Consider the following 27,947-nt stretch of genomic DNA (forward strand, 5'->3'; position numbering starts at 1 on the left):
CTCACAACCTTTTTGTGTATATGATTAGGAAAACAGTTAGTAAATGGAAGTAGTTCAAAAGATATTCAAGTTAACAGTTATGAATTCGAGTGGTTTGAATTAGTTGAGTAATGAGAAAAGATTGGTGTACTTAATGCTTAAAACATGAAGGATATGAATAGTTCACCAACTATTTTGATTGCCCTGAACAGATTTTCATTTCAAATTGTTTCGTTTGATCAACATTTTCTAGAAGGTATTACGTAAAACATCTTCTCATGAAATGAATTCTATCAAAATATATCCATCTAAATCTAATGTATTAATCTAGTCTAAATCTATCTAATCTATTCAGAACTAATCTAAACTCTGTGTGTGTGTGTGTGTGTGTGTGTGTGTGTGTGTGTGTGTGTGTGTGTGTGTGTGTGTGTGTGTGTGTGTGTGTGTGTGTGTGTGTGTGTGTGTGTGTGTGTGTGTGTGTGTGTGTGTGTGTGTGTGTGTGTGTGTGTGTGTGTGTGTGTGTGACTTATATCCCGATTTGAATTCCGGAAATCTGTACACGGTAGTTCTCCATGCGAGTGTCTTAAGGTTAGGTTTTGTTTCAAGGCCCCTCTCAATAAATACCAACAAAATCGATAAACATCCTCTTTCATGTACAAGTGGCTTTGGGGCTGCATGCCGCTCGTTTGGCGCTCCCTAGTGGCTCCCTGGCTCTTTTTCAACAAACCATGGCTCCACAAACCCCACCCAGGTAGAATTCCCGGCAACGCCATGGCTATATACTTGTAAAGACTATGGGAATTTGGAAAATGTGGGTTTACGAAACAATTGGAACAGTTTGTGTTAAAAGGAAAATTTTAAAACCATTCTCCTTAATTGTTTTTAACTTTACATGTTTTAAAAAAGGTGTACCGCTTGCTTTTCAGTTATGTGTTTTTGTGACATCCTTAGTTACCCCTCAACGTGTTCAACAACTACTTCAGCCTGGGCTTCGATGCGCACGTCACATTGGAGTTCCACGAGTCCAGGGGTAAGTGGAATCCATTGCTTCTTGCCCACATTCCTCCCCCTATTATTCTATTTTAAACCTACTTTCTGCCTTTTTCCCTCTCGGTATGATGATCTCATTTTATCTATTTTTTTTTCTCTCTCAGAAGCCAATCCTGAGAAGTTTAACAGCCGCTTTCGCAACAAGATGTTCTATGCAGGAGTGAGTCTCACTTTTGACACACATGCATGCGCCATGTCAACATGTATCCATATCATACTACTTGCCACTTTCCAACTGTTTGTTGCACTGGCAAAAATGTTCTTGATACTACTGTGAGGGAAAACTGTGCCCAGTGTCAATTGACAAGTAATCCTGATTATGTTAACTCTTCATTAGAAGCGATAGTAGCTCACAGATACTAAGAGTGCAGAGTTGTGATGTTTTTGATGCTGGAAAAATCAGTTGGTTACAATTTCAACTAAGTCCTTATGACACAGCACCCAATCAGCCTCACAGCATGACATGAAGCTCCTCCCTGCCTCGTTAAATTGGTATATCGCCATGAAATAGAAACCAGGACACGGCTTAAAAATGTCGGCAATAGGTTCGTCCTGTCATAGGTTATGATCTTATAAGGTTATCTACAAAGACAGCCTATGGAAAACTTTTCTTCTTATATAGCATTAGATAAGTGAAGTGACATAAAACTCATGATGGTCTGTTTGAAAGGAAAACAATAAGTGTGTATAGTGTATATTGCTTTACATTCCCAGTAAGTCATTCAGATCCGACCAATCTGAATCTATTTCTATATAGAATAGAATAGAATATGCCTTTATTGTCATTGTTACAACATGGGATATATTGTGACAACAAAATTGGACGACTCCAGTTCCACATTTTACAGTGAGGATAAGGAAACAAAGAGATAAAGGAACAAAGAAGGTGTATGAGGGAGGTGAGGGACAAACAGATGGGGGATACAACTAGATGTTTGATCTTACTGTACACACGGTCCAGTGTATATGTAGTTATTACAGGGCTTCTGATTCCTCATAGTTCGCCAACATTTTGCATCCATCCTTACAAGGTTAGGATCTTTGGACACCTTAATGCCATGAATATAACTGCATATAGTAAATTAAAACCCTTTTCTACTGACTTTTGAGAGAAATTTGCATAATCCGGAAGAAATGATACGGCTATGCTATCACGAATAGGGACTAAAGGGTCGGTCGCTGTTGTTATTTCGGCTGCCATATTTGCTCCCCTTTTGATACATGGATACTGTAACTATGGTGGGCGTAGCTTATTTCATATTCTGAAAATGTGCTCGTTACACAAGATTTTCAAGCTACAAGCACGATTCTTGAATGAATAAAGTTTGTATGTAGACGGTAGCTACTTTTAATTGATTTTACACCTCTAATTCATTTGGTTGCCTCATTCTTGCCGACAATACAGCACTATGGAAAAAAAACATAACAGCCACTCACCGTTGCCTTAAATAAAATATTTGCTTTGGACGTTTTGGAATGACATTTTTCTTTGTGTGCGTCTGCCAGGCTGCTTTCTCCGATTTCCTTCAGAGAAGCTCAAGGGACTTGTCCAAGCACGTTCGAGTTGTGGTGAGTACAAACACGCTCTCGCCAGATCATTTTCACATCGGACATGTCGCTATAGACTTTTGTTTAACCGTTGCGGTCGCTGAATCTTTTAGTGCAGCTAATACAGTAAAGCAGGGGTCTCAAACTCGTGGCCCCCAGGTTGACAGTTTGAGGCCCTCGCACTAATACGAAAGTTAAAGGAAAAGTGTATATTATTTTCCCACTAGATGTCGCTGTAATCTACCGTGTCACAAAAAAACTGTGCTAAAAGCACAACGGAAAAAGACAAAATATGGAGACTCAAAGTGACAAAATTGCTATTACTATTGAAAAGAAGATAAATAAGAAAAAAAAGAAAAAATATACTAAAAAGAAAAGAAAAAAAAAATAAAAGGAAAAAAGGAGGGAAAATTGCATTTTTCCCTCCTTTTTTCTTTAATTCCTTTTTCTTTTTAGTTTTTTTTCTTCTCCATTTTCCCTTATTCCTTTTCTTTTCTATACTATTGTCTTTATTGCCTTACTGGCCTCTTTTTCTTATTTCTTTTTCCCTATTATGTATTCCTTAAAAAAAAAATCCCTTCTTTTGTCTATGAGAAGGCTGGGTAAAAATTGGAAGAAAAGAGAAGATTTTTGCTCACTTTCAGTCTCTGTAGGTTGTAGTGTTCCTTGGGCTCATTTTTGGTTGACCTACACATTACAGTGACATCTAGTGAACAGTTATCAAACACTGTCCATTTAAGAACAGCAAAATGTTTTTATTATCCTTGTTTTTGTGGAAAACCACATTTGGCCTAACCTCACCCGGATCCTAGACTTTGTTAATCAACTGTCTAACGTTAAGGGGGGGTTAAAGAGCAACCTTACTGGCGGCTAAGTAGAGCAGAGGCAGAGTAAATGTTTAGCCAATCAGAATGCAGAACATAATGCACGGTAAAAATCCGCAAAATAACTACACCGCAAAAAGCAAGCGATTGTTGTATTTCAAACTTTGTCGAGGAAGCAAAGTCAATGTTCGTTGTGCATGTGTGTTGCAGTGTGACGGCACCGACTTGACCCCAAAGATCCAGGAACTGAAATTCCAGTGCATCGTCTTTCTCAACATTCCCAGGTCTGTTTCATCTGCTCGCTGATGTGATAGAAGCGCTCATTGACATTTGCTGGACTCTGCGGTACAGGTACTGCGCAGGCACCATGCCCTGGGGAAACACCGGCGACCACCGCGACTTTGAGCCGCAGCGCCACGACGACGGCTCCATTGAGGTCATCGGCTTCACCATGGCCTCGCTGGTATGGCATGCACCAAATGAAAGTTTCGCGCTTACTCTTAGTTTTAGGGCTCGTCAAGCTAAAAAACGGGGTGGGATTCTCGACAAAATGTTGTGGTACCCAAAGTGGTTTCAAATTTTTGAATACAAAACTATACTTTAAACATTGTGGAGGTGATCAAGCTATGTAACCTGTTTTAGACAAAGTATATAAAAAGTATCTATAAAAAAGTAAACAATTTTGAACCATTCACTGTAGCTTTAAGCAGCGCTTTGACGGACACCGTTTTCGTATTTCACAATCATTTCCTTCTTAGAGGGGGATACCTTATTATCGGCAATAAAAGGCACTGGCTCTCAATAAAATGATATGGAACAACTCAAATGGAACAAACCATGGACTGAAATGGAAGAAGAGAGGGGAGGGGAGCATGAGAACATAGCACAGCGTGGGCCATTGGGTGGCTATGCCTCTCTTAAGCCTTCTTGGGTTAATTTAATCTTGTATAAATATAAAACAACTTAATTTCAGGATTGTGATTTAGAGTTCTAAATTTGACTTATACAACCCCTAGCAAAAAGTATGGGATCATCAGTCTTGGGCAAGTACTTACTCCGACATTTTATTCTATAACACGAACTCTAATAAAAAGCATGAAAAAATAATAAAGTTTTTCAAAAGTGCGACTTGACATTCAGAAACACTAAAAGAAATTACAAAAAAAACTTTGTGGTGGTCAGTTAATGCACCTTTTATAGACCCAGCACAGGAAAAAAAAATATGGAAATCATGAAAAACAGACAAAGAAGTAACAATAAAAACATATAACTAGTATTTAGTTGCACCACCATTGGCTTCTATGACAACTTGCAGTCTCTGAGGCATGGACTTGATGAGTGACCAACAGCATTCTTCATCAATCTGGTGCCAACTCTTTTGATTGCAGTTGCCAGATCGTCTTTGCAGGTCAGAGCCTTGCTGTGGACATTTTTTTTTTCAATTTCCACCACAGGTTTTCAATTGGGTTGAGATCTGGGCTATTTGCAGGCCACGACATTGACTGGAATGCTTTCACAGTTTTTGCTCTGTGCTATGGTGCATTGCCATCTTGGAAAATGAGTTCATCGTCCCCATTTATTCAATTGAAGGAAAAAGAAAGCTTTACAAAATGTAAATGTAAACTGGTGCATGTATTGCAGATTTGCCCACAGCCATCTTTGCAGTGCCTTTACCTGACTTAACCCCATATCATTGAGGACTGTGGGAATGTTTTCTTTAGGCAGTCCTCTTTGTACATCTCACCAAAACGGCACCAAACGAAAGTTCCAGTATCATCGCTTTGTCCAATGCTGATTCTTAACTCATCACGAGAGATTACCTTCATCCAGTCAACCACAGTTCACAATTGCCTTTCCTTAGCCCATTGCAGTCTTGTTCTTTTGTGTTTACGCATCAACCATGGTTTCCTTTTAGCTTTCGTATACAAAACACCATTTCTTTTAGGCCGTTTTGCACAGTTCTGTCACATACACTGACTCCAACTTCTTCCCATTTCCTCTTTATTTGTCTTGTTTTGTATATTCTGTTGTCAAGACATTTGTCCTTTAGTCACTAAGGAAGACATGCAGCCGTCAAGACAAACAACTAAAGTTTAGTGGTTTATTTTGTCTTCCTTAGCCTACCAGTATACTTGACTTTAACAACCTTCCCGTGCTGTTTGTACCTTTTCCAAATCTTCGCTACAGCTAACTGTTAACAACCCACATCTTTGGCAACCAAAAGATAGATAGATAGATAGATAGATACTTTATTCATCCCCGCAGGGAAATTCACATTTCCAGCAGCATCCCTTTGCTGAGAACAATACAATAATAAAGCAAAAGGAATACAATATATAAATACCCAATGTGACGTGCTAATAACAACTGTAGCGTGTTGTATAGAGTAGAGTTACCTTTTTCAAGAGGTTTGAGTATCCTGTCCTTGGTCTCAAGAGAGATCTCTCATGTTGGAGCCAGGATTCTTGTCAATTCACTTAGTTAAGGAGCCCTTCAAGGTGTAATAATGCACTGTTTTTAACTGCTGACTTAACAGACTTAATCTAAGCCAGGCACCCAATTAAGGAAAGGAAATTGACTGGGTGTGTCCCTATTTTCTACTCAAATTACACTGATTCCATTTTTTTTCCTCAGAATGGAGTGATTCCATTTTTATTTCCCTGCACTTGCTCAATAAAAGTAACATTTACTGACCATTGCAATGTTTTTTATTTATTTTCGTGTTTCTGAATGCCAATATGTTGCACTTTGGAATAACCTCACGATCGTTTCATGTTTGTGATCTGAGTTTTTTTCTACAGAATAAAATGTCTGACTAAGGGTTTGCCCAAGACTGATGATTCCATTCTTTTTGCTAGTGGTTATAAATATCTTATTCTTTAATATTAAGTACTGTACATGATAAAGTCTCATTAAATTCCAGTTGTATGAGTATGGAACGACTTGTTAAATGATTTTTTTTTTCTTGAATGCTACTTTCGTAAAACAGTGAATTCAATGCAAAATCAGTTCCAAATTGCTTGAAGTTCAATGCCTTGAATTTCTTGTGAATTTCAATTTTAAAATAAAAAGCTTAAATGCACAAAAAAAGCATTTGGAATAAAATTTTGAATTATTGAGGGACATGTAGAAATAATTGCTTTGTTGTTTTCTTAATCAATATTTATATATATATCCTTTTTTTTCTTAATTATTCAATATAACTGACAATAATTTCCCCCGGCTGTTCTTCAGGCAGCCTTACAGGTTGGCGGTCACGGTGAGAGGCTGCACCAATGCAGAGAGGTTGTCCTCACCACGTTCAAGACTGTTCCTGTTCAGGTTTGTTTTCATGTTCCCACTAAGCCAGGGATGTCAAATTCAGTTTGCCTCTTGGGCCGGATTCAGACGTTATGGGGGGCAGATCATTAAAAGACTGTCAACTTAAATTGTTTTATATTACCAAAGTTTTGCAGTATTATGCCTTATCATTCAGCCTACTTTAGTAGCCTTCCATACATATTTTATTCATGAATGAAAAGGGATCTTCCCCAAACTTAACACATTTATTCACAAAACAATGGGAAAAACTATTTTCATGTTTGGCATTGCATGTATTAACTGGTTTATTTTAAGTTGAGTGAATTCAGTTTTACTCCTGAACCGACTCACCACACTATACAAACTCATTTGGAAGCTATGAAAAAAATATATATTTTTTTCTTTAATGTTGTACTGATTTGAAAGGAAAAACAAAACATTTGAACTAGCCTACTAAAGCTCAGAGTATATCCTCTCGCGGCCAGAGGGAAAATATGGTTTGTATTTATTTAAAAAATCTGAACTTTTGATAGAAATGACCTGGAGACTCGCTTCTTTTTTGACATACTCAGGAATGTATGGTTGGAATAAGTCTGGCCCGCAAGCCATATGTTTGACATGCCTGTACTAAGCGGTACATTGTTTAAACCGGTTGACATTTGCAGAAAAAAATACCTTGAATTACCTTTATTTGGTTCTAAATCTAATTCAGTGATTACTTATTTGGTAGTGCTCTGGGTTCCCCAAACGGATTAATCCAACATAGCCTTATATTGTGTCTAGCATTTACGTTGAAGGAAGAAATACTTAAAACATGTTTTATTTTTAGTTTTTAAATGATCGATTTTGCAGTTCATTGATATGGATAAAGATTTATCAATCCAGAAGGAAAATAATCAGACACACGAACAAAAACATGACCGTGGTTTGAATCTACCAAACTACGTTTTATTCACATAACAAGGAAAGTTAAATCAAACGAAAGAATACAGCAAATTGTTGACACAAGCACTCACGGTGTTAGCAAAGGTGGGGAGAGGGAGGAAATTCGGTTGCAATCAATAAACCCGGTTTCAAGATAGTCAACTCATTTAAATGATCAGGAATTCTTTTCATAGCATGTCAAAGAGGAAAGAATATTTGACCCTGCACCCAAAACAGGTGGTTGCGTTCTTGTGTACCTCTGAGAACAAAGTAGGCAACTGGGGGGGATGGTGGAGTGTATGAAGGGAGCACAAGGCTTCACAGGAAGATGAAGGGAGCCAGGTCCCTTTTCCTTTTGGCAATGTACTTCACGGTGGTTGTCCTCAGCCAGGCGGAAGGTACAGCCGCAACCATTGAATCTCGCAGCTTCGAAATTTCGGTGTGACCAGATTCCAAGCCTGAAGATCCCGCGGTCAGCCATCTTAATCCAGGTTACTGCACCCTTTTTTGGGGGGCCTCCTGGTCTGGGGCTGGTGCGGACGGCAGCTCGTGTGGAGAGCCGCTGGTGAAAAGAGAGGAACAAAGTTGCGCGTGCGTCTCCTTTTAAATTGTGATGATGTCACTGTCACCGTAGGCGGGTCAAGTGACCGGTGAGATCCTGCTGATACTTTTTCAAAATAAAGTTATTTTTCATTTGGGGGAAAAAAATTGACATTAGGCTAATCTCCTTTTAGACACGCAGTGTAATAAAACCTGGCATGAACATGGAACACAGACGCAGATCATTTGTCTTTTCATTAATAATGAAAAGTCGAGGTTTTTCCAATTTTTATTACACTGCTGGAGAGTCTAGTCACTTCCTGTGACTGGATTGTGGGTTTTTCAAGGTATTGGCAGCTTCAGTGATTGGAAAAACGTTAAGGGAAATAGATTTGTGGCAGAGTATTTCCTCTACACGTCTGTTCCTCCTCTCACGCAGGTGGATGGCGAGCCGTGCCGATTGGCACCGTCCACGCTACGTATCTCGCTGCGCAACCAAGCCAACATGGTCCAGAAGAGCAAGCGGCGAACGTCCGTGCCGCTGCTCAACGAGTGAGTCTCATAAACACGCGCTTGAGTCTTTGCCGTTTGCAAAGCGACTAACACTTCTCCACCCCTGCACTGCACTAATATTACTTGTGTATGGGGGTGGATGGGTAAGAGTGCTGCAAAAATGTTATCCAACCGAGATAAATATATATGTATATTGATAAAGGAACAATAACGTGTGAAAGAAATCTCGTTTTTTACGAAATTAGCACAGCTTTTGCGTCCAAAATAAAGGTGAGATGGCAAATCTGTTATCTTAAGAGTGGTTCTCTAAAACCCACTTTTTACACGTTCCAAAAGATGTAATCAATAGCTTACAGTATTTCTCATGTTATCGTTTTGTTTTTGCAGCATGTGTGTTTGTCGCAAACTCAAGCCTGCGTGACTGAGAGTGTGCAACTAAATCCAACTGTGCTGCAGTAACTTTTTGTGGGTGTGACGCTGCTCAGCCTCAACTGACCTCTTTTCTCTACCTCTCCATCCTCTTTGTGTTTTCCCCTCCATCCTGCCGCCAACGCAACGTTCATCATTGTTTGAATCCTTCTCCTCCCTCGCCATGCCTCCCCGTTCTCTTTCTGGTGTCTGTGTGTTTGTGTGCGTGGCGGTAGTATTCAGAAGGTGTGTGCAGCTGATCTGCGCCGCCTCTCTGCTCCCCCCGACTCCTTCTCTGTGTAAGTACCTCAGCCTCTGTTGACATTCTGTCACTGATGTAAAGAACTTCTCTGAATTTAGATTTATTGGTAATAGGTTTGAGATATTTCCCAACTTTTTTTTCAAGGATTTGTTGGACCATTTAGAGAAATGTTACTTTACTCATTAACATGAGGGATATTTGATACCACGGATACCGCTACCCTAATTTTGAGTAGTTGTGGATACCGATACGACATGGATAACACCAGTGTCTAAAACGTCTGCCCGGACGCCCGGGGCGTGCATCTTTTACGTCGGGCGAACAACTTACAAAACGTCTCCGCCCGGGTGGCCGACAACTTTTTCATGAAAAAACAAAATAAGATAAATAAAACCGAAAAAAAAAATTTCACTTCAAACATTTGCTTTATTCCAATTTCTAAATCTTCGTTCAGTTTGAAAATTTTGGTTTGTTTGGCAATTTGCATACTCTGCAGCCAATCAGAATCCTGCATCGATTAACTTTGTGCTTCCGGACTTTCCTGAGCCTTATAAGGTCGTGCATTTGCATATCGTTTTACAATGTACACGCACAGAGAACACAAGAAATATGGATAAGTGGTTAGGAATCAAGCCAAAAGCTCACCCCCAGAAGAAACATTTAAAAGAAGCTAACAAAATTTATGAAGCTACAAAATGTAAATGTACATTAAAAGCATCGTGGAAAGAGGAGTTCGCGTGACTTGTAGCAGACGACGCAACGCAAACATTGCATGAATGAAGATGAGTAAATACTGGTACATACTGATGTCAGATGGAATACAGTGAAGTCATATACATGCAATGAATGTTATAAGTAGATTTATAATAAACTTAATTTTAAAGTGTTGATCTGTTATATATTCTGATTATCAATCCTTAATACTTTGCATCAATGGGCTTTTTTGCGATTAGTCGTCCTATTGCGTTTCAAGTTGTGAAAAATGGGGCAGGCAACTTTATGGATTTTTTTAAGGCAACTTTTCAGAGTTGTCTGCCTTTCTGTCCGGTAACTTTTTGTCATGAGTTTTAGACACTGATAACACCTCTGCACATAATATGACTGAATATTTCCATCCATAAATAAATGAATGAATGGCCTTCATTGTCATTGGACAACAATACAACAAAATCAAAAGCCTTCTTTCTCACTGCAAAGCAAGACACATTAAAAACGTGTGAGAAAGAATATTAAAAATCAAATAAAACATATCAACGACATAAAAAAATATGTGTGTATTCACAGTGGCAGAAGTACAGAATATTATGCTCAATAACGCTGTAGATGGGAGTTCAAGGTGGTATCGGCCCTTGAGGAGAAGCTGTATCTCATTCTGGGTGTTTTTGTTTTGAATGCACATGGAGCGCCTTTAATAGGGCAGCAGGTCAAAAAGCTGGGCACCTGCATGTAACATGTTCTAGATAATGTTTTTGGCTCTTCTGAGGCAAGGAGTGGAGTAAATGTCCATCAGGGAGGGGAGAGGGCAGGCAATGATTCGCTGTTCTGCCCTTACTGTCCTCTGAAGCCACCCTTTGTCTACCTGAGTGTTGCATTGATATAATTGCAATTTAACTTTCATTCAACTTAAGGTTCCTAATCTTTAAGTGGCCGCCAGGGCAGTGGATACTATCTACCATTGCGAGTACGATACCTTAAAAATGTCTGGTATCAGCACAGATTCTAAGCTTGTTATACATACTCACCCTTTGGTTATTCATATCAAATTTTTGACCACTGAAGATGAATAACCCTGTGTCCCTGAGCTGAGTCCATCTTGGTTTTCTGTGTAAACATAAAAACTATAGACCTGTCAAAAAGTAGAATGTGTGTATTTCTAATTTCAGGCAAATTATTTTAATCATTACATCAATTATTTTTTTGAACGACATTTAAAAAGACATACATAACAACACCTCGGTAAAAGTATTTTTCCTGAAATAAATAATACTCGTGGTCATCCAAACTTATTTTCAAAAAGCGTTTTCAAATACCAATACTCGCCTGCCCCCAGTTTAGATGGAATCGTGCTTTGTAGGGCAGGGGTAGGCAAACTTTTTGAGTAGCAAGCTACGGGTTGAAAAATTTGGCAAAGAGGTCGGGACTGGAGGAAAATATGATTGATTGCAATACATAGGGGGCAAAATTATAACGTACGCCAGTCCAATTTTTCACCAATTTGTACTTGTGAATAGATATTCATGCAAACACTTACATACACATGTTTGATGTAATATTGGTTTATAAATAGACCTTTTAACCAATTGTTTTGAAACGGTCATAATTTTTGTGATTTGCAGTCGACACAAACGCAGGAAGTACGGCAAGGTGCTAAAAAATGATGGTATTTAATCACAAAATTCTCAACAAGGTAACAAACAAATAGTCAAAGAACATTTCAATAATCTGTCAGAACCCAAAACAAAAAACAAAAAAAACCCTCACAAATCAGGATGAAACCGGAAAAAAGGAGATGCCGTTCTTGATAATGGAAAAATGGGTGGTGAAAATTGGAGGTGAAAAATCAACATGACCCGAACATGGGTGCTGTCCAAAGTGTCATTATGAAAGCACAGGATAATTAGGTATCCTCTGGTGGAAGAGGGTGATCCAGGGACCAAAAAGAATCAAGGTAAATTGATATAATACATCCCCCTTTGATAATACACATTGAAAAATGAAAATTGCAATAGGGCTAGTTCAGAAATATTCTTTTGCGTGAAATCAGATAAATATCTCCATCAATAAAGTAAATGATTAAAAGAATCGTTGTTTGTCTCTGTCTGTATGTCTGTCGCTCTATCGCTCTAATCATACCACTATATTTTAACAGCTGGCTAGATTATATGGCCCCCGGGGGCTGTAGTTTGCCCACTCCTCTTGTAGGGTTTGCAACATATCACAAATACACATACAGCAGACTCAAATGTACTTATATGACATGAGAGCGGCATGTCGTCGTCTCTCTTCTCTCGTCTTTGTGCTTCTGCTGCTTTTCTGTGTCAGTAACCTACTTGCACATAACGTCCGGCGCCTCTAAAAAGCATCAGTTTGCCAGGAGAAGTCTGATTCAAACGTTTCTGTCGCTTCTGTTTCGGGACATCCTTTCACAAACGCAGCCCTCACGCCGTCCCCGAGCGACTTCGACTGCGGGTCAACCGAATCAGCCTGCACCAATACGACCAGCTGCAGTACGACAAAGAGAGGCTCCGAGACATCTGTGAGTTTGTGTCTGTGTGTCAGCCATTGTACTGCTGGGGAGTCGACGGTATTCACGATACAGTCAACGCCAAAGTCATTCTTACTGGGGGATATTGCACTAAACCAGGGGTGTCAAACAGGCGGGCCGTATCGGGCCCGCTAAGGGATTGAATCTGGCCCGCTGAGGGAAGCGCAAGAGAAAAACAAGGTGCAGGTTTGAATATGGTGATTTGATGTTGCCAAAGCCAGGTGCCTCTCACAAACGCTGTACTTGTATTTCTTTTTCTCTATGGATTTGTTTCTATCTCTCTTTCCCCCTCTTTCACTATTTCTCTTTTTATCTCTTTTGTTTCACAACATCCCCTCTCTCTCTTTCTCTTTCTTTGTTCCTCTTTGTCTATTTCTCTCTGTGTGTCTTATTTTTCTCTCTCTTTGTTCCTTTTTGACTCTCTTTTCTCTCTCTCTTTTGCTTTCCCCTTCTCTCCTCTCCTCTCTTTCTCTCTTTCTATTTGTCTTTGTATTTTTTTCTTTCTCTCTTTCCCCCTCTCTCACTAAATCTCTTTTTGTCTCTTTTCTTTCTCACATTCTCTCTCTCTCCCTCTCTCTCTCTCTCTCTGTTTCTCTATCTCTATTTCTCTCTCTTCTTCCCCTTTTCCCTCATTCTCTCTTTCTCTCTCTTCCTCCCTTTTTCTCTCACTATATATCCCTCTCCTTAACTCTCTCTGTCTCTTCCATTTCTCTTTGTCGCTTTCTCTCTGTGTCTTTTTTCCTTCTTTTCTCTCTCTTCCTTTGTTCCTTTTCTCTCTCTTTTCTCTCTCTCTCTCTCCTTTGCTTTCACCTTCTTTCTTTCTCTCATTCTCTCTATCTCTCTTTCTATTTCTCTTTGGATTTCTTTCTTTCTCTCTCCTTTGTTCCTCCTCTCACTATTTCTCTTTTTATCTCGTTTGTTTCTCACATTCTCTCTCTTTCTCCCTTTCTCTTTCTTTGTCCCACCCTCTCTATTTTCCTCTTTCTTTTTTTCTCTTATTTGTCTCTCTCTCTCTTTTTCTTTCTCTTCAATCTACTAGTCCGGCCCCCGGGAGAGTGTTTGTTCTATCGTGTGGCCCCCGAGTTAAAATGAGTTTGACACCCCTGCACTAAACCAAGACAAGAGTTAAGTCCGGATATGTTTATTATCTCGGCTGAATTTATCCTCAAGTCAGTTGCATGAAAGAAGGTTAAATTTAGCTCAGCTCGGTTATTATGGGGAGCTAGCCTGCTCCAGACTATGCTAAAATTATCCCTAGAGATATCTGGCACTTCTACAGTCAATCTTATGAAACACGAATGAGTTTTATAGTTTTTCCATGGATATTCTTGATATGTTGCATTAAATTAATCAGCCTACATTAAAATTGTGGTTAACGTACAGGCCCACGGTGCAAAGATCCAGGGTTCAATCCCAGCCACTGCAGCTTCCCCGCTCAGGGCCTCATAGGCTATTGTTATTAGATTATAAGACAACCAGTTCAGGGAGGCCCCTGCCCACTGCCCGAAGATAGCTGGGTTGGGCTCCAGCAGTCCCGCAACCCTACTGACGATGAGCGGTGCAGATAATGGATGGTATTTGACAAGGGTAATAATTATTTATTGGTCCAACTCCCATTCATCTGTTCCCTTGTCAAGGAGAGTGATATTCCCATGCAAAAAACATTACCGGGGACCCCTCTCACCCCCATCATGGACTGTTCACTCTGCTAGCCTCTGGGAAGAGGTACTGCAGTGTGCGGTGCAGGACCACCAGGCTCCGCAATAGTCTAGTCCCCCTGGCCATTAGACTGTTAAATGGTCAATCTAACATATAGTTAACTTAAATCTAAACGGCTGCTAATCTGACTTTTGCACTACTGGCAGTTTTTTTTTATAGCTTGCCACTCCTTGCACATTGCTCTCTGCACTATTGTAATTACAGCGTTATTGTTACAGTGTTAATGTTACTGTGTACCTGACTTGTTAACCTGACTGCCCATTTTGCACATCTGGTTAGCTACTCTTCTTGCACTATCGGCACTATGGTAAAATACTACACGTAGCCAAAATACAATACAACATTATTTATATCTGTACATTCAAGGAAACTGTGGGGGTCAGATGCATCGACATTTCGTTCTGTATACACGTGTACTAGAATGACAATAAAGTAGATCTGAATCTGAATCTGAATTCATTCTTTTTTAAGGATTAATGAAATAAACAATAAATGAGTAATGATCAAATTTAGAATTCTGTTTATTCTCGTTGCTAAGAACATAATGAACGTTGTTCACTGTAAGATGATACGTGTCACTCCAAAATAAACATTTAATAAAATACATGAAATCGAAAATTGAGATAAAGACTGTTATGATAAATTGGCAAAAATGTGTCTTTGTTGTGTGGCCGGGAATCTAACACAAGCCTCCCGTGTGACAGACGACAGTTGAACCACTGAACACACTTATTTGTAGTGTACAAACGGCATACATTTGAGCTGGAGCTTTTCCTTAATAACAGTGCTAGTGTAAAACCTTTTTCTTATGATTTCTTTGACATCGTCCATAAAGAGCTGTTGTTCAGCGGCCATCAAAGACTACTTTCGATTTTCCGATCCGTGATTCTGAGATCGATCCTTTGGATCTATTTGAGGATGCCGTGCAACCTCATTCACCCCAACTAGCTGGCATCCTGGCTCGGCAAACGTGCAACCGATTAAGCCGAAATGCCGTGCTTATCCAATTAGCCTCGATTCCGTTTTTGCGCAATACCCCCTAATAGTTGACATTTGTGTTGCAGCCGTCCCAGTGGGGATCGTGGTGGTAAGGGGCGACTGCGACTTGGAGACGTGCCGACTCTATATTGACCGACTGCAAGAGGCGAGAACCTCGTCTTCACCTAGTCGCCTAAACTCTATTTAGGTCTGCGCTCGCATTATAAACCTCTTTTTTATTCACTAGGACTTGCACCAGGTTCCCTCGCTTGGCCACAGAGTCCACTACCAGGTAAGCTCGAATGCACATCTGAAAACGTATTGTTTGGGTGTCTGTACTAAATTCCAGAATCAATTTGGTTTCAATTCTGAATGTAGAGTTGAGATTTTTGAAGGGCTTCTCCTTTCAGTGCAAATTCACGTGCAAAAGGGTAGAAATGTTGTAATGTGTAACATGACAATAAAGGCTATTTGCTCATTCATTTATTTATGGTGAAATCATTACGATTTAAACCAAATTGATTATTTTAAATGGCATGTGAACTCGTTAAATTCCAAACAAAATGATGTTAAAAGGAGTAATATTTGAAATGGTTTAGTGGATTTTTGTGGAATAGTAAATTCATATTTGTCATTCAATATTTAAAAGCGATATACTATGAAGATCTCACCATTAGTGCTGTGTGTTAAGAGTGTATTTTGAGTAAGTAGCCATACATAAATATAGAAAAAGGTTTTTAAATTGCATTGAAACGTTTCTACAAGCAGAGTAGCTAAGTGTCTTTACTCAGGTACTTCTAAGAAGTGGTAGTTGAAATATTTTCTAACCCTTTCTTTCTTTCTTTGGGTCTTTCTTTCTTTTTTCTTTCTATCTTTCTGTCTTTCTTTGTATATTTCTATTTTCTTCCTGCCTTTCTTTTGTTCTTTCTGCTGTTTTTTTCTTTCTGGCTATCTTTGTTTCTTTCTTTCTTTTTTTCTTTGGGTGTTTCGGTCTTTCTTCCTTTCTTTGGGCCTTTCGGTCTTTCTTTCTTTCTGCCTTTCTTTATTTCTTTCTTTGGGCCTTTCTTTCGTTATTTCTTTTTTTCTATATATTTCTTCCTTGCTTTCTTCTTGCCTTTCTTCCTGCCTTATTTCTTTTTTTTATGCCTAAATTTGTTTATTTGTTTCGCCCTTTCTTTCTTTATTTCTTTCTTTCTGCCTTTCTTTCTTTCTGCCTTTCTTTCATTTGTTCTTTCTTTCGGCCTTTCTTTCTGCCTTTCCGTCTTTCTTTTCCTTCTGCCTGTCTTTCATTTGTTCTTTCTTTCTGCCTTTCTTTTATTTCTTTCTTTCTGCCTTCTTTGTTCTTTCTTTCTGCCTTTCTTTTCTTTGTTCTTTCTTTCTGCTTTTCTTTCATTTGTTCTTTCCTTCTGCCTTTCTTTCATTTATTCTTTCTTTCTGCCTTTCCTTCTAACTTTCTGCCTCTCTGCCTTGCTTTTTTTTCAATCCAGGACGAAGGCAGGGTGATGCCAAGGACCACATCAGTTATCAGACTCCCTTCTAGCTGGAGTTTTTTAGATTGTGAGTATAAATGAAATAATAGATAAACAAAAATATTTTCTGGTTCCATCATTCACCAAACTGATTTTGATTTTACCCACATGCTCTTTTTCTCCTTTCAAATGTCCACAGCCACTTCTGCCGATCGCTTTTATCGCATCGACAAGGCTCAGGTAAACATTCTTTTATCTGATTTTTCTTTTTTTAGGCCTTGATTCTGTGTTTAGCCTGCAGTGCTATGTCTAACCTGTTTGCAAACAATGTCCACTACACATTCAACTGGTTATTCATTGATTCATACTTGCCTTAAAGCATGATTAGTGATTTTTATAAAATCTATTTTATGTTTTTAGGAGCACCTACACTTTGTCACAGAAATTTGCCAGGAGGAGGTTTTTATCCTGGACCACGAGGGATCTGCGGGGGTCCAGGTTTCGTCGGCCGGAATGCCTGATCTGGTGGTGGAGCCCAACACCGGGTGCGAATACGTTTTCTCTGCTACTACGTTCATACTTAATTCATAAACAAAGACTGTGAAATATGTAACCCCGAAAAGTAAAGCGAAATTTGTTTTTGTAGGGCGCCTTTGACTCCTGAAGAGCAAGGTACGGACATAAACACCTGCAAAAGCATGCTACTCATATGTTACAGTTCCTTGCAAAAGTACTGAAGCGTGACAAAGAGAGGAGTCCTAGTATTGCCATAATTCAGGCTTAAAAATAAAAAAATAATAAATAAACTCCAACTATATTTAAGAATAAACAACATGTTAGACACAATCATGAAAAGAAACCAAATGTGTTCAGCATTTTATATTATGCTAAAAAATAAGAAAATTGAAAATGTTGGGTCACAGAAGTACTGGGTATATCTCTGTTACTTTTACACAGCTTCAAAAAAGAAATATTTGCCCATTCTTCCTTACAAAATAGCTCAAATGCCTTAAGGTTTGATGGTGAGTGTTTGTGCTTCCTATTTTTCAGACCCTTCCACAAATGTTAAATAGGATTGAGATCTGGACTTTGGCTTGGCCATCGTAACACCTTTGTATTGTTAATTTTAGACCTTCCAGAACTAGATTGTAGATGCATGTTCTGTGTTTAGGGTCCTTGTCATGTTGGAAGGTGAAACTCCAGCCCATTCTCAGGTCTCTTGCAGAATCCAACAGATTTTCTGCCAGAATCGCCCTGTATTTGACCCATTCCATTTTCCCATTAAATCTAACGATCTTCACAGTCGTTGCTGAAAAAAAGCAACCGCAGAGCATGATGCTGCCACCACCATGTTCAACAATGGGGATGGTGTTTTAAGGGTGATGTGCAGCGTTTTTCTTACGCCTAACGCAACTCTTTGTATTCAGCCCAAAAGGTTCAATTTTGGTCTCATCTGACTATATCACCTTGTTCCACAAAATGTTTGTTTCTGTCATGGGGCCTCTGAGCTCCTTCTTTGATTAGTTTTCTCATTGTTTGGGCCGAAAGGTTTTGGTAGGCTTGCAGTGGTTTTATGCTCTCTCCATTTTGATATTATTGCCCGCACAGTGCTATGGAAGATGTGTTAATCAGTCATTAAGACGACATTGGATCATTCAGAAGTCATCAGGGAATTCCTGAAGTCAGTTGGCTGAGCTGAGAAAACAGCCAATATTTATGTGACACCTACTTTTTACTTTATTTGTTGTAAATAGAACATAGAAAGTCGAAATAATTTGGTTCCACTTCGCTATTGTGTCCGAAATATTTTCATTTATTTTTAAGTTTTAGTTTGAGAGCCTTGAAATGTGGCAATATGACAGAGAGTCCTTTGGGACGGGTGAGGAGGGACGGTAATACTTTTGCTAGGCACTGTATTTATGAATCCTGAAGAGCCTACATGTTCCGTTGATACAACCATTCATAATATGACACAAATTCCAGTCTTTGTCCTGTGGTTGTGTGTCCAACTTCAGCTCTGTTGATGGCCGCCAGCTCGGGGGACCTTTCCATGGTACACAAGAAAAACTCGGTTGTTTTGTTACAGTCGTTATTCCACGTAGGTGTTTGAGTTAATGGCCGTGTGATGGTTTCACAGCTATCTGAGTGTGTGCATCACGGCGTAAGCCTGCTGGTGAGAGACGCCGCCGGTTGCTCAGCGCTTCATAAAGCTTCGCAGAAGGGACACTCTGAGCTGGTGGTGTTCATCCTACAGCAGGGTAAGTAGAAGTCTACCTCACTTTATGCATTGTTAAATTAATTACCGTAAATTCCGGACAATAGAGCGCACCTGATTATAAGCCGCACCCACCACATTTTAAGAGGATAACCGCTTTTGTACTTACACAAGCCGCACCTGTATATAAGCCGCATGCGCCCACATTAAAACATGTAACACAATCACGAAATTAACCCAAACCCGAGTCCCGCAATTGTAACTGAATGGGGTTTTGGGGTTTTTAAGGGTTATTGATCTATCTTCGTTATTCATTATCCATTATCCGTTATCGGTCAGTTCATTATATGCTACAAAGCCTAGGAGCCGGGACACTTACTCTCAGCCAAAAGGCTAAGCTAAGGTCCTAGCCCTAAAGCCTTGTTGCGATCATTGCGAATGCACCGTTCCCGGAGGTACTGCAATACCGGGCCGATGCGTGCAGTGGACAGAGCAAGCTCTTATTCCATCTCCGGAATGCAAAAATCAAAAGGCCAAGCTAAGGACCTAGTATCTAAGGCCAAGCTAAGGACCTAGCATCAAAGGCTATGCTAAAGTCCTAGCATTAAAGCCATAAGGCCAAGCTAAGGACTTAAGCACACAGTCCAAAAATCACAGCCGCCAAGTACACAGTCCAAAAACAACAGCCGGCAAATTGAACGTAAAATGATACTGGTACTTAAGATATGACGCAGACCTGCAGAGTCTGGGTCCCGTTAAAATAATCCAAGGGAAAAAAAAGTATATTTCCAAAGGTATGGGAGGGAAAAATATATATCCACTATTGTCCGCTGCGTCCACAAACACGTCTCACCTTTACTCCACTTCCCATCAGCCCCCGTTGTATTTGCCCCTTCTTTTTAAATCGCCCGTGGAAAACATATCAGAATAAGTCTCTAAAATGATTACATTACAAAAATATACAGTTGCAAATACATATTATATATGGTTACACATATTTACAAAGAAAGACGGTACACCGAGAGATTTTTCAAAGCTTTAATAATAATATAACTTTGATCCCGAACCGTGTCTGTGAAGGGTAGCAAAACGCTACTAGGAACACGCTCGCTACACCAGGAAACGGGTCTGTTAAAAAAAATACGGTACTTGTAAAAGTCATGGTAAACCGTGCTTATCTTCCTCCTTATATCTGACGTCATTAAAGTCATCTTTCCCAGTATGGTAAAGAGACTTTGTCAAATGAACGTCGTCCTACGCTCCTTAATTCAAATACACGCTAGCAACACACTCGCATATATTCCACCGGTCTAAATCTTACCTTTTGCACTCGAGCTCCGCTGGCGGCTGTTAGAAAAAATACATAAATTGGCAGCATCACTGAATAAGCCGCAGGGTTGAACATTTGGGAAAAATAGTAGCGGCTTATTTACGGTATTGTAAATTCCGTACTACAAAGCACTACTGATTAAAATCGCCGATCAAATTTAAGAACAAAACTCAATTTTGGCTTTGTACAAGCCGCACCTGATTTTAAAATTCTGGCATTGAAGTCTTTGGCAGCACAACACCAACTGCGCTGAGCCCGCGCACATCTGAAGTTGTTCGTCACGCATTTTCGGATCATGTGACCATTCGAGGTACAGACTACAGGAACAATAACGAAAACCAGCACATATTTTACTCGCCGTGAAAAAAAAAACGAATGAGGGTTGTGTCGCATAAAAACTGAGCCCTATATTTTTAGACAACAGCGCCAGTACACCCACTCTGTGGAGAATAGTGCCAGATTGAACACAGACGTAGTTTTTCTGCTGTTGTCATTGGTGGTTGTGGGCGTGACACACCCAATTGCATTTGCTTGACACCGTTGCTCCAGGATCAAAGGTAACTCCAATGATATTAACTTTTATAGAAAAAAAACTATAGGTCAAGAAACTTGTATTTTCTTTACATAGTGGAATCCATACCTAGAAGTCGCTGTCGTATTTATCTTTCATCTCTCTGCATTTGGCACTGGTTTTCGTTCACATTAAACAGTGCCATCTAATGGTCAAATATTACCCACTGGGTCTTTAAAGCGCATTGTTTAAAATATAATAAAAAAGTAGCAGCTTGTAGTCCTGAAATTAAAAACAATGTTTTTTTTTTCCAAGCTTCGATTGACTGAAATTGACTTAAAGGCACTGGATTATCACAATCTTATGCATTGTTTTGTATTTCCCTCCTTAGGATCCAAAGTGCTTCTTGACCTGCCGGACAGAGAAAAGTATGTGGAATTTAAAGTTTTATGTTACTTTTTACTTTTTTGCAACAACATCATCTCGTTTATTGTTTATTCATGTGTGTGCGTAGAGGAGACACGGCCTTACACAAAGCGGCTTTGGAGAAGCAGCATGCTGTGTGTCGTCTGCTGGTGGAGGCGGGCGCATCGCTTCAGAAGACCAACTTTCAGGTACGTGCACACAACTGTGCAGAGTGGAGATAAAAGACTTGTCAAACAATTTTGGAGATGAAAAATATGCCAAACTTAAATAATTATTACTAAAACAATAAAATTCTATATAACGGTTAAAATTCATAGATCTATTTGTTCCTGAATCATGCTTGTTTCTAGAAATGCTCTTATCTTGAGTAAATTTTCCCAGTGCGAAATAACTGAAAACCAGTCAATCCGTTCCTGGTTTCTCAAAAGCTTTAAAGTAACCCTAAATAACTATAAAAACGTATTCCTGAACCTAAAAATGCAGTAATAATTTAGATAATATAATAATAAAATTACATTAAAGTCTCGGGCCACGGATGTTCGAAGTATAGTGGCGGCAATAACTTTACGCCAGTAAATGTAGACCGCATTAGTTACCGTGGATATTTATCTAGCTCCTGCAAAACACATATAATAAAGTTATCCATTTTTGGGGGGGCGGATAAAATATTCTTGTTTATACACATTAAACATTAAATACGGGGATACACTGCATTTACCAATCTTAGACTACGAAGTGGCCGACGTCACATCAGACAAAGTCAATGGCCAGAAGCTCACGGTACCATATTCTCTCACTGACCCAACAGTAGCGTAATCTTCAATTTAATAAACATTAAACACTTTCTCTAGAAAGAAAATTACTTTGTTCCAGTTCCCATTAATCCTCTGCACGTTGAGTTGATCTCGAGGCCGCCTGCATGCCTTTATCCATCTTAAACATTTCTCTAAATTAGTTTTTGGTTGAGGAAAAGGGAAGGACTTCATCCCTACTGATCGTTTTGGATGTCTCTGATCTACATTACAAGTGCCCCAGGCGCATAGTCGATACAAAACATTTTACAAGTGTGTGGATCACAAGAGCATTGTTTGCGATACAAAAATGGCCGACCCAAATTGGCAGCCTAGGGCTGTTGTCTGCCTCACGTTCTGATTGGCTGAAAACAAGCGTTGTCAGACGTATGACTTTAGACCTGCCAATCAACTTCCCAAACGTGTTTTTGGAATCCGGAGTACCCGGAGGAAATCAACGCAGACACAGGGAGAACATGAAAACTCCTCACAGGGAGGCCGGTAGCTGTATAATAATTGTGAACACAAGAAATGTTTCTATTTCCTGGATTTTGGCTATCACGGTTCATTTTTGGAAGGCAATCCTCGTGAAAAGCAAGGGATTAATGTTTATAAAAGATAAATATAGCAGGCATGAAATTCTCAACTTTTGGAGACAATCAACATTTTGAAGACCTAAGGCTACTCATGAATGATGTAGATCCAAGGAGAAAATGTTTTCAGTGGGGAAGGGGGGCGTTATCATACCCATTCATTTTTTGCACGCTAGACAGATGAGGTGCCAAAAGTATCTCTGGGGAAAATCTTGTGTTAGCCTGTTCTGGAGCAAGCTATCTGTAGAGTATAAATCACCACAGCAACTGAGCCGAGCTAGATTTAACCTGCTTTCATGCAAGCGACTCGAGGCTAATTTCAGTCAAGATAATAAACATATCAATAGTTTGTTGGGTTGTATAGTGTAACAGAAACATGTCATCTCCGCACTCTTTTCACCTTTTGAACCACCCAACCATTTTCATCCTGAATGAATGAATGAAAACTTTATTCAAACATCAAAATAAAAACAGAACAAAAACAATAATTTAACAACAAAATAACGTTACATAATATGTTCGAAGGGGCAGCACGGCGGCGCAGTGGTTAGCGTGTGTGCGGCACAGTTCTAAGGTCTTGGGAACCTCCTGTGTGGGTTCAAATTCAGCTACCGGACTTACTGTGCGGGGTTTGTATGTTCTCCCCGTGTTTGCGTGGGTTTTCTCCGGGCACTCCGGTTTCCTCCCACATTTCAAAGACATGCATTTCAGGTGGATTGGCCGGTCCAAATTGTCCCTAGGTGTGAATGAGCAAGCAAGTTGTCTGTTCCTGTGTGCCCTGCGATTGGCTGGCAACCAGTTCAGGGTGTCCCCTGCCCACTGCCTGATGATTGCTGGGATGGGCTCCAGCATCCCCGCGACCCTACTGACGACAAGCGGTGCAGCTGATGAGATGAGATGAGAATATGTTCGAAAAGGGGCAGTAAGAAGCAAAATGCTTATATTACCTACCCCTTCATCTTCCCCACCAAATATACCATTGATATTACAACAATTGTAATGATATTAATAATACCAGTTTTGATTTAAGAATAGCAACAATAACACAAAGTTAACTAGACACACTATTCCCAATCTCCCGCACCACTCATACCCCACCCTCCTCATCTCTATATTCCACCAGGAATGTTCCTTTCTATCTAAACCTGAACAAGTGAAAAGTTGGACACCGTTTGATCTCGTCTTGCAATCCGTTCCAAAGCTTGACTCCACACATAGACACACACATACTTTTCCTGGTGGTTCTCACCTTTGGGATTATGAATCCTCTGTATATTGTTGGAATTGTACATTTTTTATCACCGGCGAGTTCACAGATATTAAGAATTCCTGTTACTTCACCAGACACCAGACCATAAAGTAACTAGAGATATCATCGATTCGAAAGTGAGGTCTCTTTTATGAATACAGGGGAAGACGCCAGTTGAGCAGGCAGCCGGCGACTTAGAGCTTACCTCCTACCTGAGCAGCCAAAAAACACCTTCCATCCCAAACGAAGACTTGGAGACGGCTGTCTGACTCGAACACACGGAGCGGCGAAGACGTGAATCGTCGCAGATGTCAACGGTGGACGTGGGTTCATCTCCCTAGCTATTTATTTTGTATTTATTTATTGACATTTGTATTTATTATGGCCGGCTGTGTCTATCACGGCCGACCCGGCGGCAGATTGTATGACTGGAGTAAAGTGCACTTTGGAGCGGCCGCCTCGTCACAAGTTTCCCACCTTCTCCAATACAATTGAAGTGTTTCCACCCACCCAAGCCGTTGTGCCAAAGACATTATGCACATGTCGGAGTCTGTCACAGGAACAATACCACATTCAAGTCATATCATCTTCAGTATTCTTTCACCAGTTCAAAAGCTACCCAGGACACAAATGAGCAGACGCGAATATGATCAATGGTCACAAATGCATTTTGAATCCGGCCCGCGAGACAACGCTGAGGGAAGCGCGAGAGAAAAACGAGCTGCAGGTTGAAGTTTATCCACTTGATGTTGCCAAAGCCAGGTGCCGCTCACAAACGCTGTACTTGTATTTTTTTTTCTCTCTCTCTCTCTCTTTCTCTCTCTCGATCTTTCTCTCTCTGTCTCTTTATCACTCTCTCTCTAACTCTCTCTTTTTCTCTTTCTTTGTTCATCATTGTCTTTTTCTCTCTGTCTTTTTACCTTCTTTTGCGCTCTTCCTTTTTTACTTTTCTCTTTCTTTTTGTCTCTTTTGATTTCCCCTTCTCTCTTTCTCCCCTTCTCTTTCTCTCCTTATCTTTTCTCTCCTTATCTTTCTTTTTCTCTATGAATTTCTTTCTTTCTCTTTCTTTCCCCCTCTCTCACTATTTATCTTTTTATCTCTTTTGTTTCTCACATTCTCTCTCTCTCTTTTCTCTCTCTTTCCTCCTTTCTTTGTCCCACCCTTTCTCTTTTTCTCTATTTCCTATTTCCCTTATTTCTTTCTCTTTTTCTTTCCCTCTAATCTCTAGTACGGCCCCAAAGGAACGTTTGTTCTATTGTGTGGCTCCGAGTTGAAATGAGTTTGACACCCCTTAGATTCTAAGACAAGTGCTATTGAATCACAACATTGGTCTATTGATTAATAGAGGTTTGTTTAGAAAATCATTCATTTAAGCTTATTTTTCAATTTCAAGTGGTTCAGTTGTACATTCGCTGGTGCCTTTAGGGCACATTGTGTATTATTTGCCACTCAGATCAAGAGGCTTCGCCTGTTCCCGGAAACAATGGAAACCAGTACAATCTAATTCGTGAGGGGAAGTAAACCCCAACCCTAAAAAAAAACGACCTGGAGAGGAATGGGGGCTGCCTGGCTGTACTTGCTCAAGGCACACCACAGTCAGTGGTGCCTTGACAATCCAGGAGGTTAAGGGATCCATAAAAAATAAACAAAACTTGATTTAAAAAAAATATATATTTATATAATATTAGTATACAGAAACTGCCCTACTCACGAACAAGATAGGTTCCGGACGATCGTTAGTAAGTTGAATTTGTTCGTAAGTTGCTTCAGTGCTATATTTTGTATGTTTAAGATTTATATAAGTATGTTTAAGGCTCGTATAAGTAACCTGTATTTTTTTTTACTAAAAACATAAACATTTCATAAAATAATATGCTTTATAAAGATAAAGTTAAGTTAAACTTACTTTTGGAAGATGAGCTTCAAAAGTTAGGCGACTTCCTCCTCCGTGGTAAAAAGTGGCCGAAAAAAGGCGATCCAACCTCATCAAGCTTTCTTATTGCACTTTCATTTCAAATGAAACGGCTCGCCTCTTTACACTTTACACCAACCATATTGAATGGATGCACGATATATTAAACAATAAAAATGTCAAACTTAGTACAGTATGTTTACACACGAACTAGGAAGAGGAATCTGATTTCTTCTTCAGGGTGGATGCTGGGTGAGCTCTCACAGAGCCGCCACATGCCTGTAGCGGCGGAAAGAAACACTACAGTAATGTCCTATACTCGGAAAAACACAATACAAAATCTAACTTACGGCAATGTCCGGATATTTTTCGACATCCCGGAAAAAATCTTCGTATCTACCGTTTTTTGTGAGTTGAATGGTCGTAAGTAGGGGAGGGTCTGTATTGACTTGGATAATAGGTAAAAATACATGAACTATCATATAAACTTACATTTTTTAGATGCAGGTCGAGAAATACGTATTTATTTACATTACATGAGTCTCAGCTAGAGGGAGCTGACATGATTGTCTGACATCTTGCTGCTACAGGTACCCCCAAAGACCAAAAAGCTTGTGAAAAGCTCGGCAATCAAATAAGAAGAAAAACAACGCTTTGGTCACTTTATGAATCTCCATAGTTTGTTACTTGTGCTTTGTAGGACTCATTTTCAGTTGCATTTCACAACACATCTAGTGGTCAAATATTACACAGTGTCCCTTTAAGGTACAGTTCAGAGCACGTGGAAGCTTTTGGATTTATATATTGTGTATTTTGTGTGATGATTTAAAACACCATTAGAAGAAAAAATACTCGTTCTAAGACACCACTTAATTGTGAACATTTCACTTTGTACCCAATCTGTATTTAAGGATGTTGTATTTTTTTTTAATGAAAATATCATGAATCCATCATATCCATGATGTCAGAATGAACTTTTCAGCTGCCAAACGATTTAGTATGTGTGTGATAACTCTGAGCCATATTTGATGCAAGATGAAGAGATGCCGTCTTGTTGCATTTCTCCATTAATTGTTTTTACATTACATTAATGTTTTCAATGTTGCAACAAGAGAGGTACTTTTCTGTACTTCGGTACCGGTCGGCTTGGAGATCCTTTCCCCTCTTTGTGTTTCTCGTTCTATTTCTCATCACCTTTTTATAAACTATCACAGAACAATTTAGCTATTATAGAAGTGCTTTTTGGGATACGGATTGCATGTAACAACTCAGATTTTGTGACATTTAATTAGGATTTTTCCGGTAACAAGTCAAACCAAGATTTTGATTGGCCAACATTTCAAACAGTGAAAAATTGAATTGACCAAATTTCTTACCTCGAGATGAAGCAATTGAGTTGTTCTCATGAGAATCTGAATGGGGCGACATCAGATGCATTCGTTGGTGTGAAGTGAGTGAAGTTTTTGTACAGTTTTTCCTCGGAATAGACATGCAAGACTAGAATATTTTTTTCCGATATGCACATGAATGATGGCTGCTGTGCTTGTGGGCGTGGCCTGTCTAATCCACACATATATCCATTTAATCGGATCTCGATATTCCAGTTCATTTTTACTATCGATGGTTTTGCATGGCATTTTCTTACCTCGGCAATAATTACTTTCCAGTATTGGCATAGACATGCATTATTCTTGTTATTATTGGTATTATTATTATTACTATTATTATTATAAGAATGGTCTCAGCCATGATACTATTTGGAGTTTTTAATGCCTGGTTTCCATCCTGTACTGAACTTGTATCGCTGCTCAAGACAACTTGAAGTTTTTGTTTTGTTTTTAATATTTTGTGTTTTTGTTTTGAGTGAATAACCTTCCTCTCTTTTATTTATCTCTGTTGGAATGCATGTTTCCTCTTTTTCAACACTCATCTATACATACTTCTGCTTCCTGGTTCCAAATATCAAACCTTTTCACAGGCTATTAACAGATTCATTTTAAATAAAAGACGCAGTGATCTTGGTTGAAGTTTGACTTGTATCTTCGTTCTATGAAAACATTCAGGCCGTGCGGCAGAATATGGTATAACAAGTCACCGGCGGCGCTGTGTATTTCACATTTGGGCCTTCAGTGGTGCTAAGT

General features: G+C 39.5%; 1 protein-coding gene and 1 non-coding gene across 5 annotated transcripts in view; one reads left to right on the plus strand and one right to left on the minus strand.

Annotated features, from left to right (window-relative positions):
• dgki (diacylglycerol kinase, iota) overlaps positions 1–27,833 on the plus strand; it is a 72,539-nt gene extending 44,706 nt beyond the window's left edge. For 2 of the 4 annotated variants that reach the window (XM_088346930.1, XM_088346931.1), the window contains exons 15-34: positions 931–1,009; positions 1,134–1,189; positions 2,536–2,598; positions 3,612–3,685; positions 3,753–3,864; positions 6,636–6,722; positions 8,605–8,717; positions 9,323–9,385; positions 12,504–12,604; positions 15,397–15,476; positions 15,558–15,602; positions 16,798–16,867; positions 16,979–17,019; positions 17,200–17,324; positions 17,426–17,451; positions 18,795–18,832; positions 18,917–19,037; positions 21,227–21,263; positions 21,350–21,449; positions 24,056–27,833. In XM_088346930.1, coding sequence (XP_088203056.1) covers positions 931–1,009; positions 1,134–1,189; positions 2,536–2,598; positions 3,612–3,685; positions 3,753–3,864; positions 6,636–6,722; positions 8,605–8,717; positions 9,323–9,385; positions 12,504–12,604; positions 15,397–15,476; positions 15,558–15,602; positions 16,798–16,867; positions 16,979–17,019; positions 17,200–17,324; positions 17,426–17,451; positions 18,795–18,832; positions 18,917–19,037; positions 21,227–21,263; positions 21,350–21,449; positions 24,056–24,163 — 1,539 coding nt within the window. In that variant the 3' untranslated portion in view covers positions 24,164–27,833. The remainder of the gene's footprint in view (positions 1–930; positions 1,010–1,133; positions 1,190–2,535; positions 2,599–3,611; positions 3,686–3,752; positions 3,865–6,635; positions 6,723–8,604; positions 8,718–9,322; positions 9,386–12,503; positions 12,605–15,396; positions 15,477–15,557; positions 15,603–16,797; positions 16,868–16,978; positions 17,020–17,199; positions 17,325–17,425; positions 17,452–18,794; positions 18,833–18,916; positions 19,038–21,226; positions 21,264–21,349; positions 21,450–24,055) is intronic. The other 2 variants (XM_088346932.1, XM_088346934.1) reach the window with 1 other exon arrangement.
• On the minus strand, positions 19,428–19,621 carry LOC148356774 (U2 spliceosomal RNA). The gene has a single exon (XR_015852144.1). It is a non-coding gene; the product is annotated as a U2 spliceosomal RNA (small nuclear RNA).
• Positions 27,834–27,947: the final 114 nt, after the last annotated feature.

The sequence above is a fragment of the Urocampus carinirostris genome, chromosome 11 (assembly GCF_059441175.1).
Source record: "Urocampus carinirostris isolate Australia breed hairy pipefish chromosome 11, RoL_Ucar_1.0, whole genome shotgun sequence".
Classification (NCBI taxonomy): Eukaryota; Metazoa; Chordata; class Actinopteri; order Syngnathiformes; family Syngnathidae; genus Urocampus; species Urocampus carinirostris.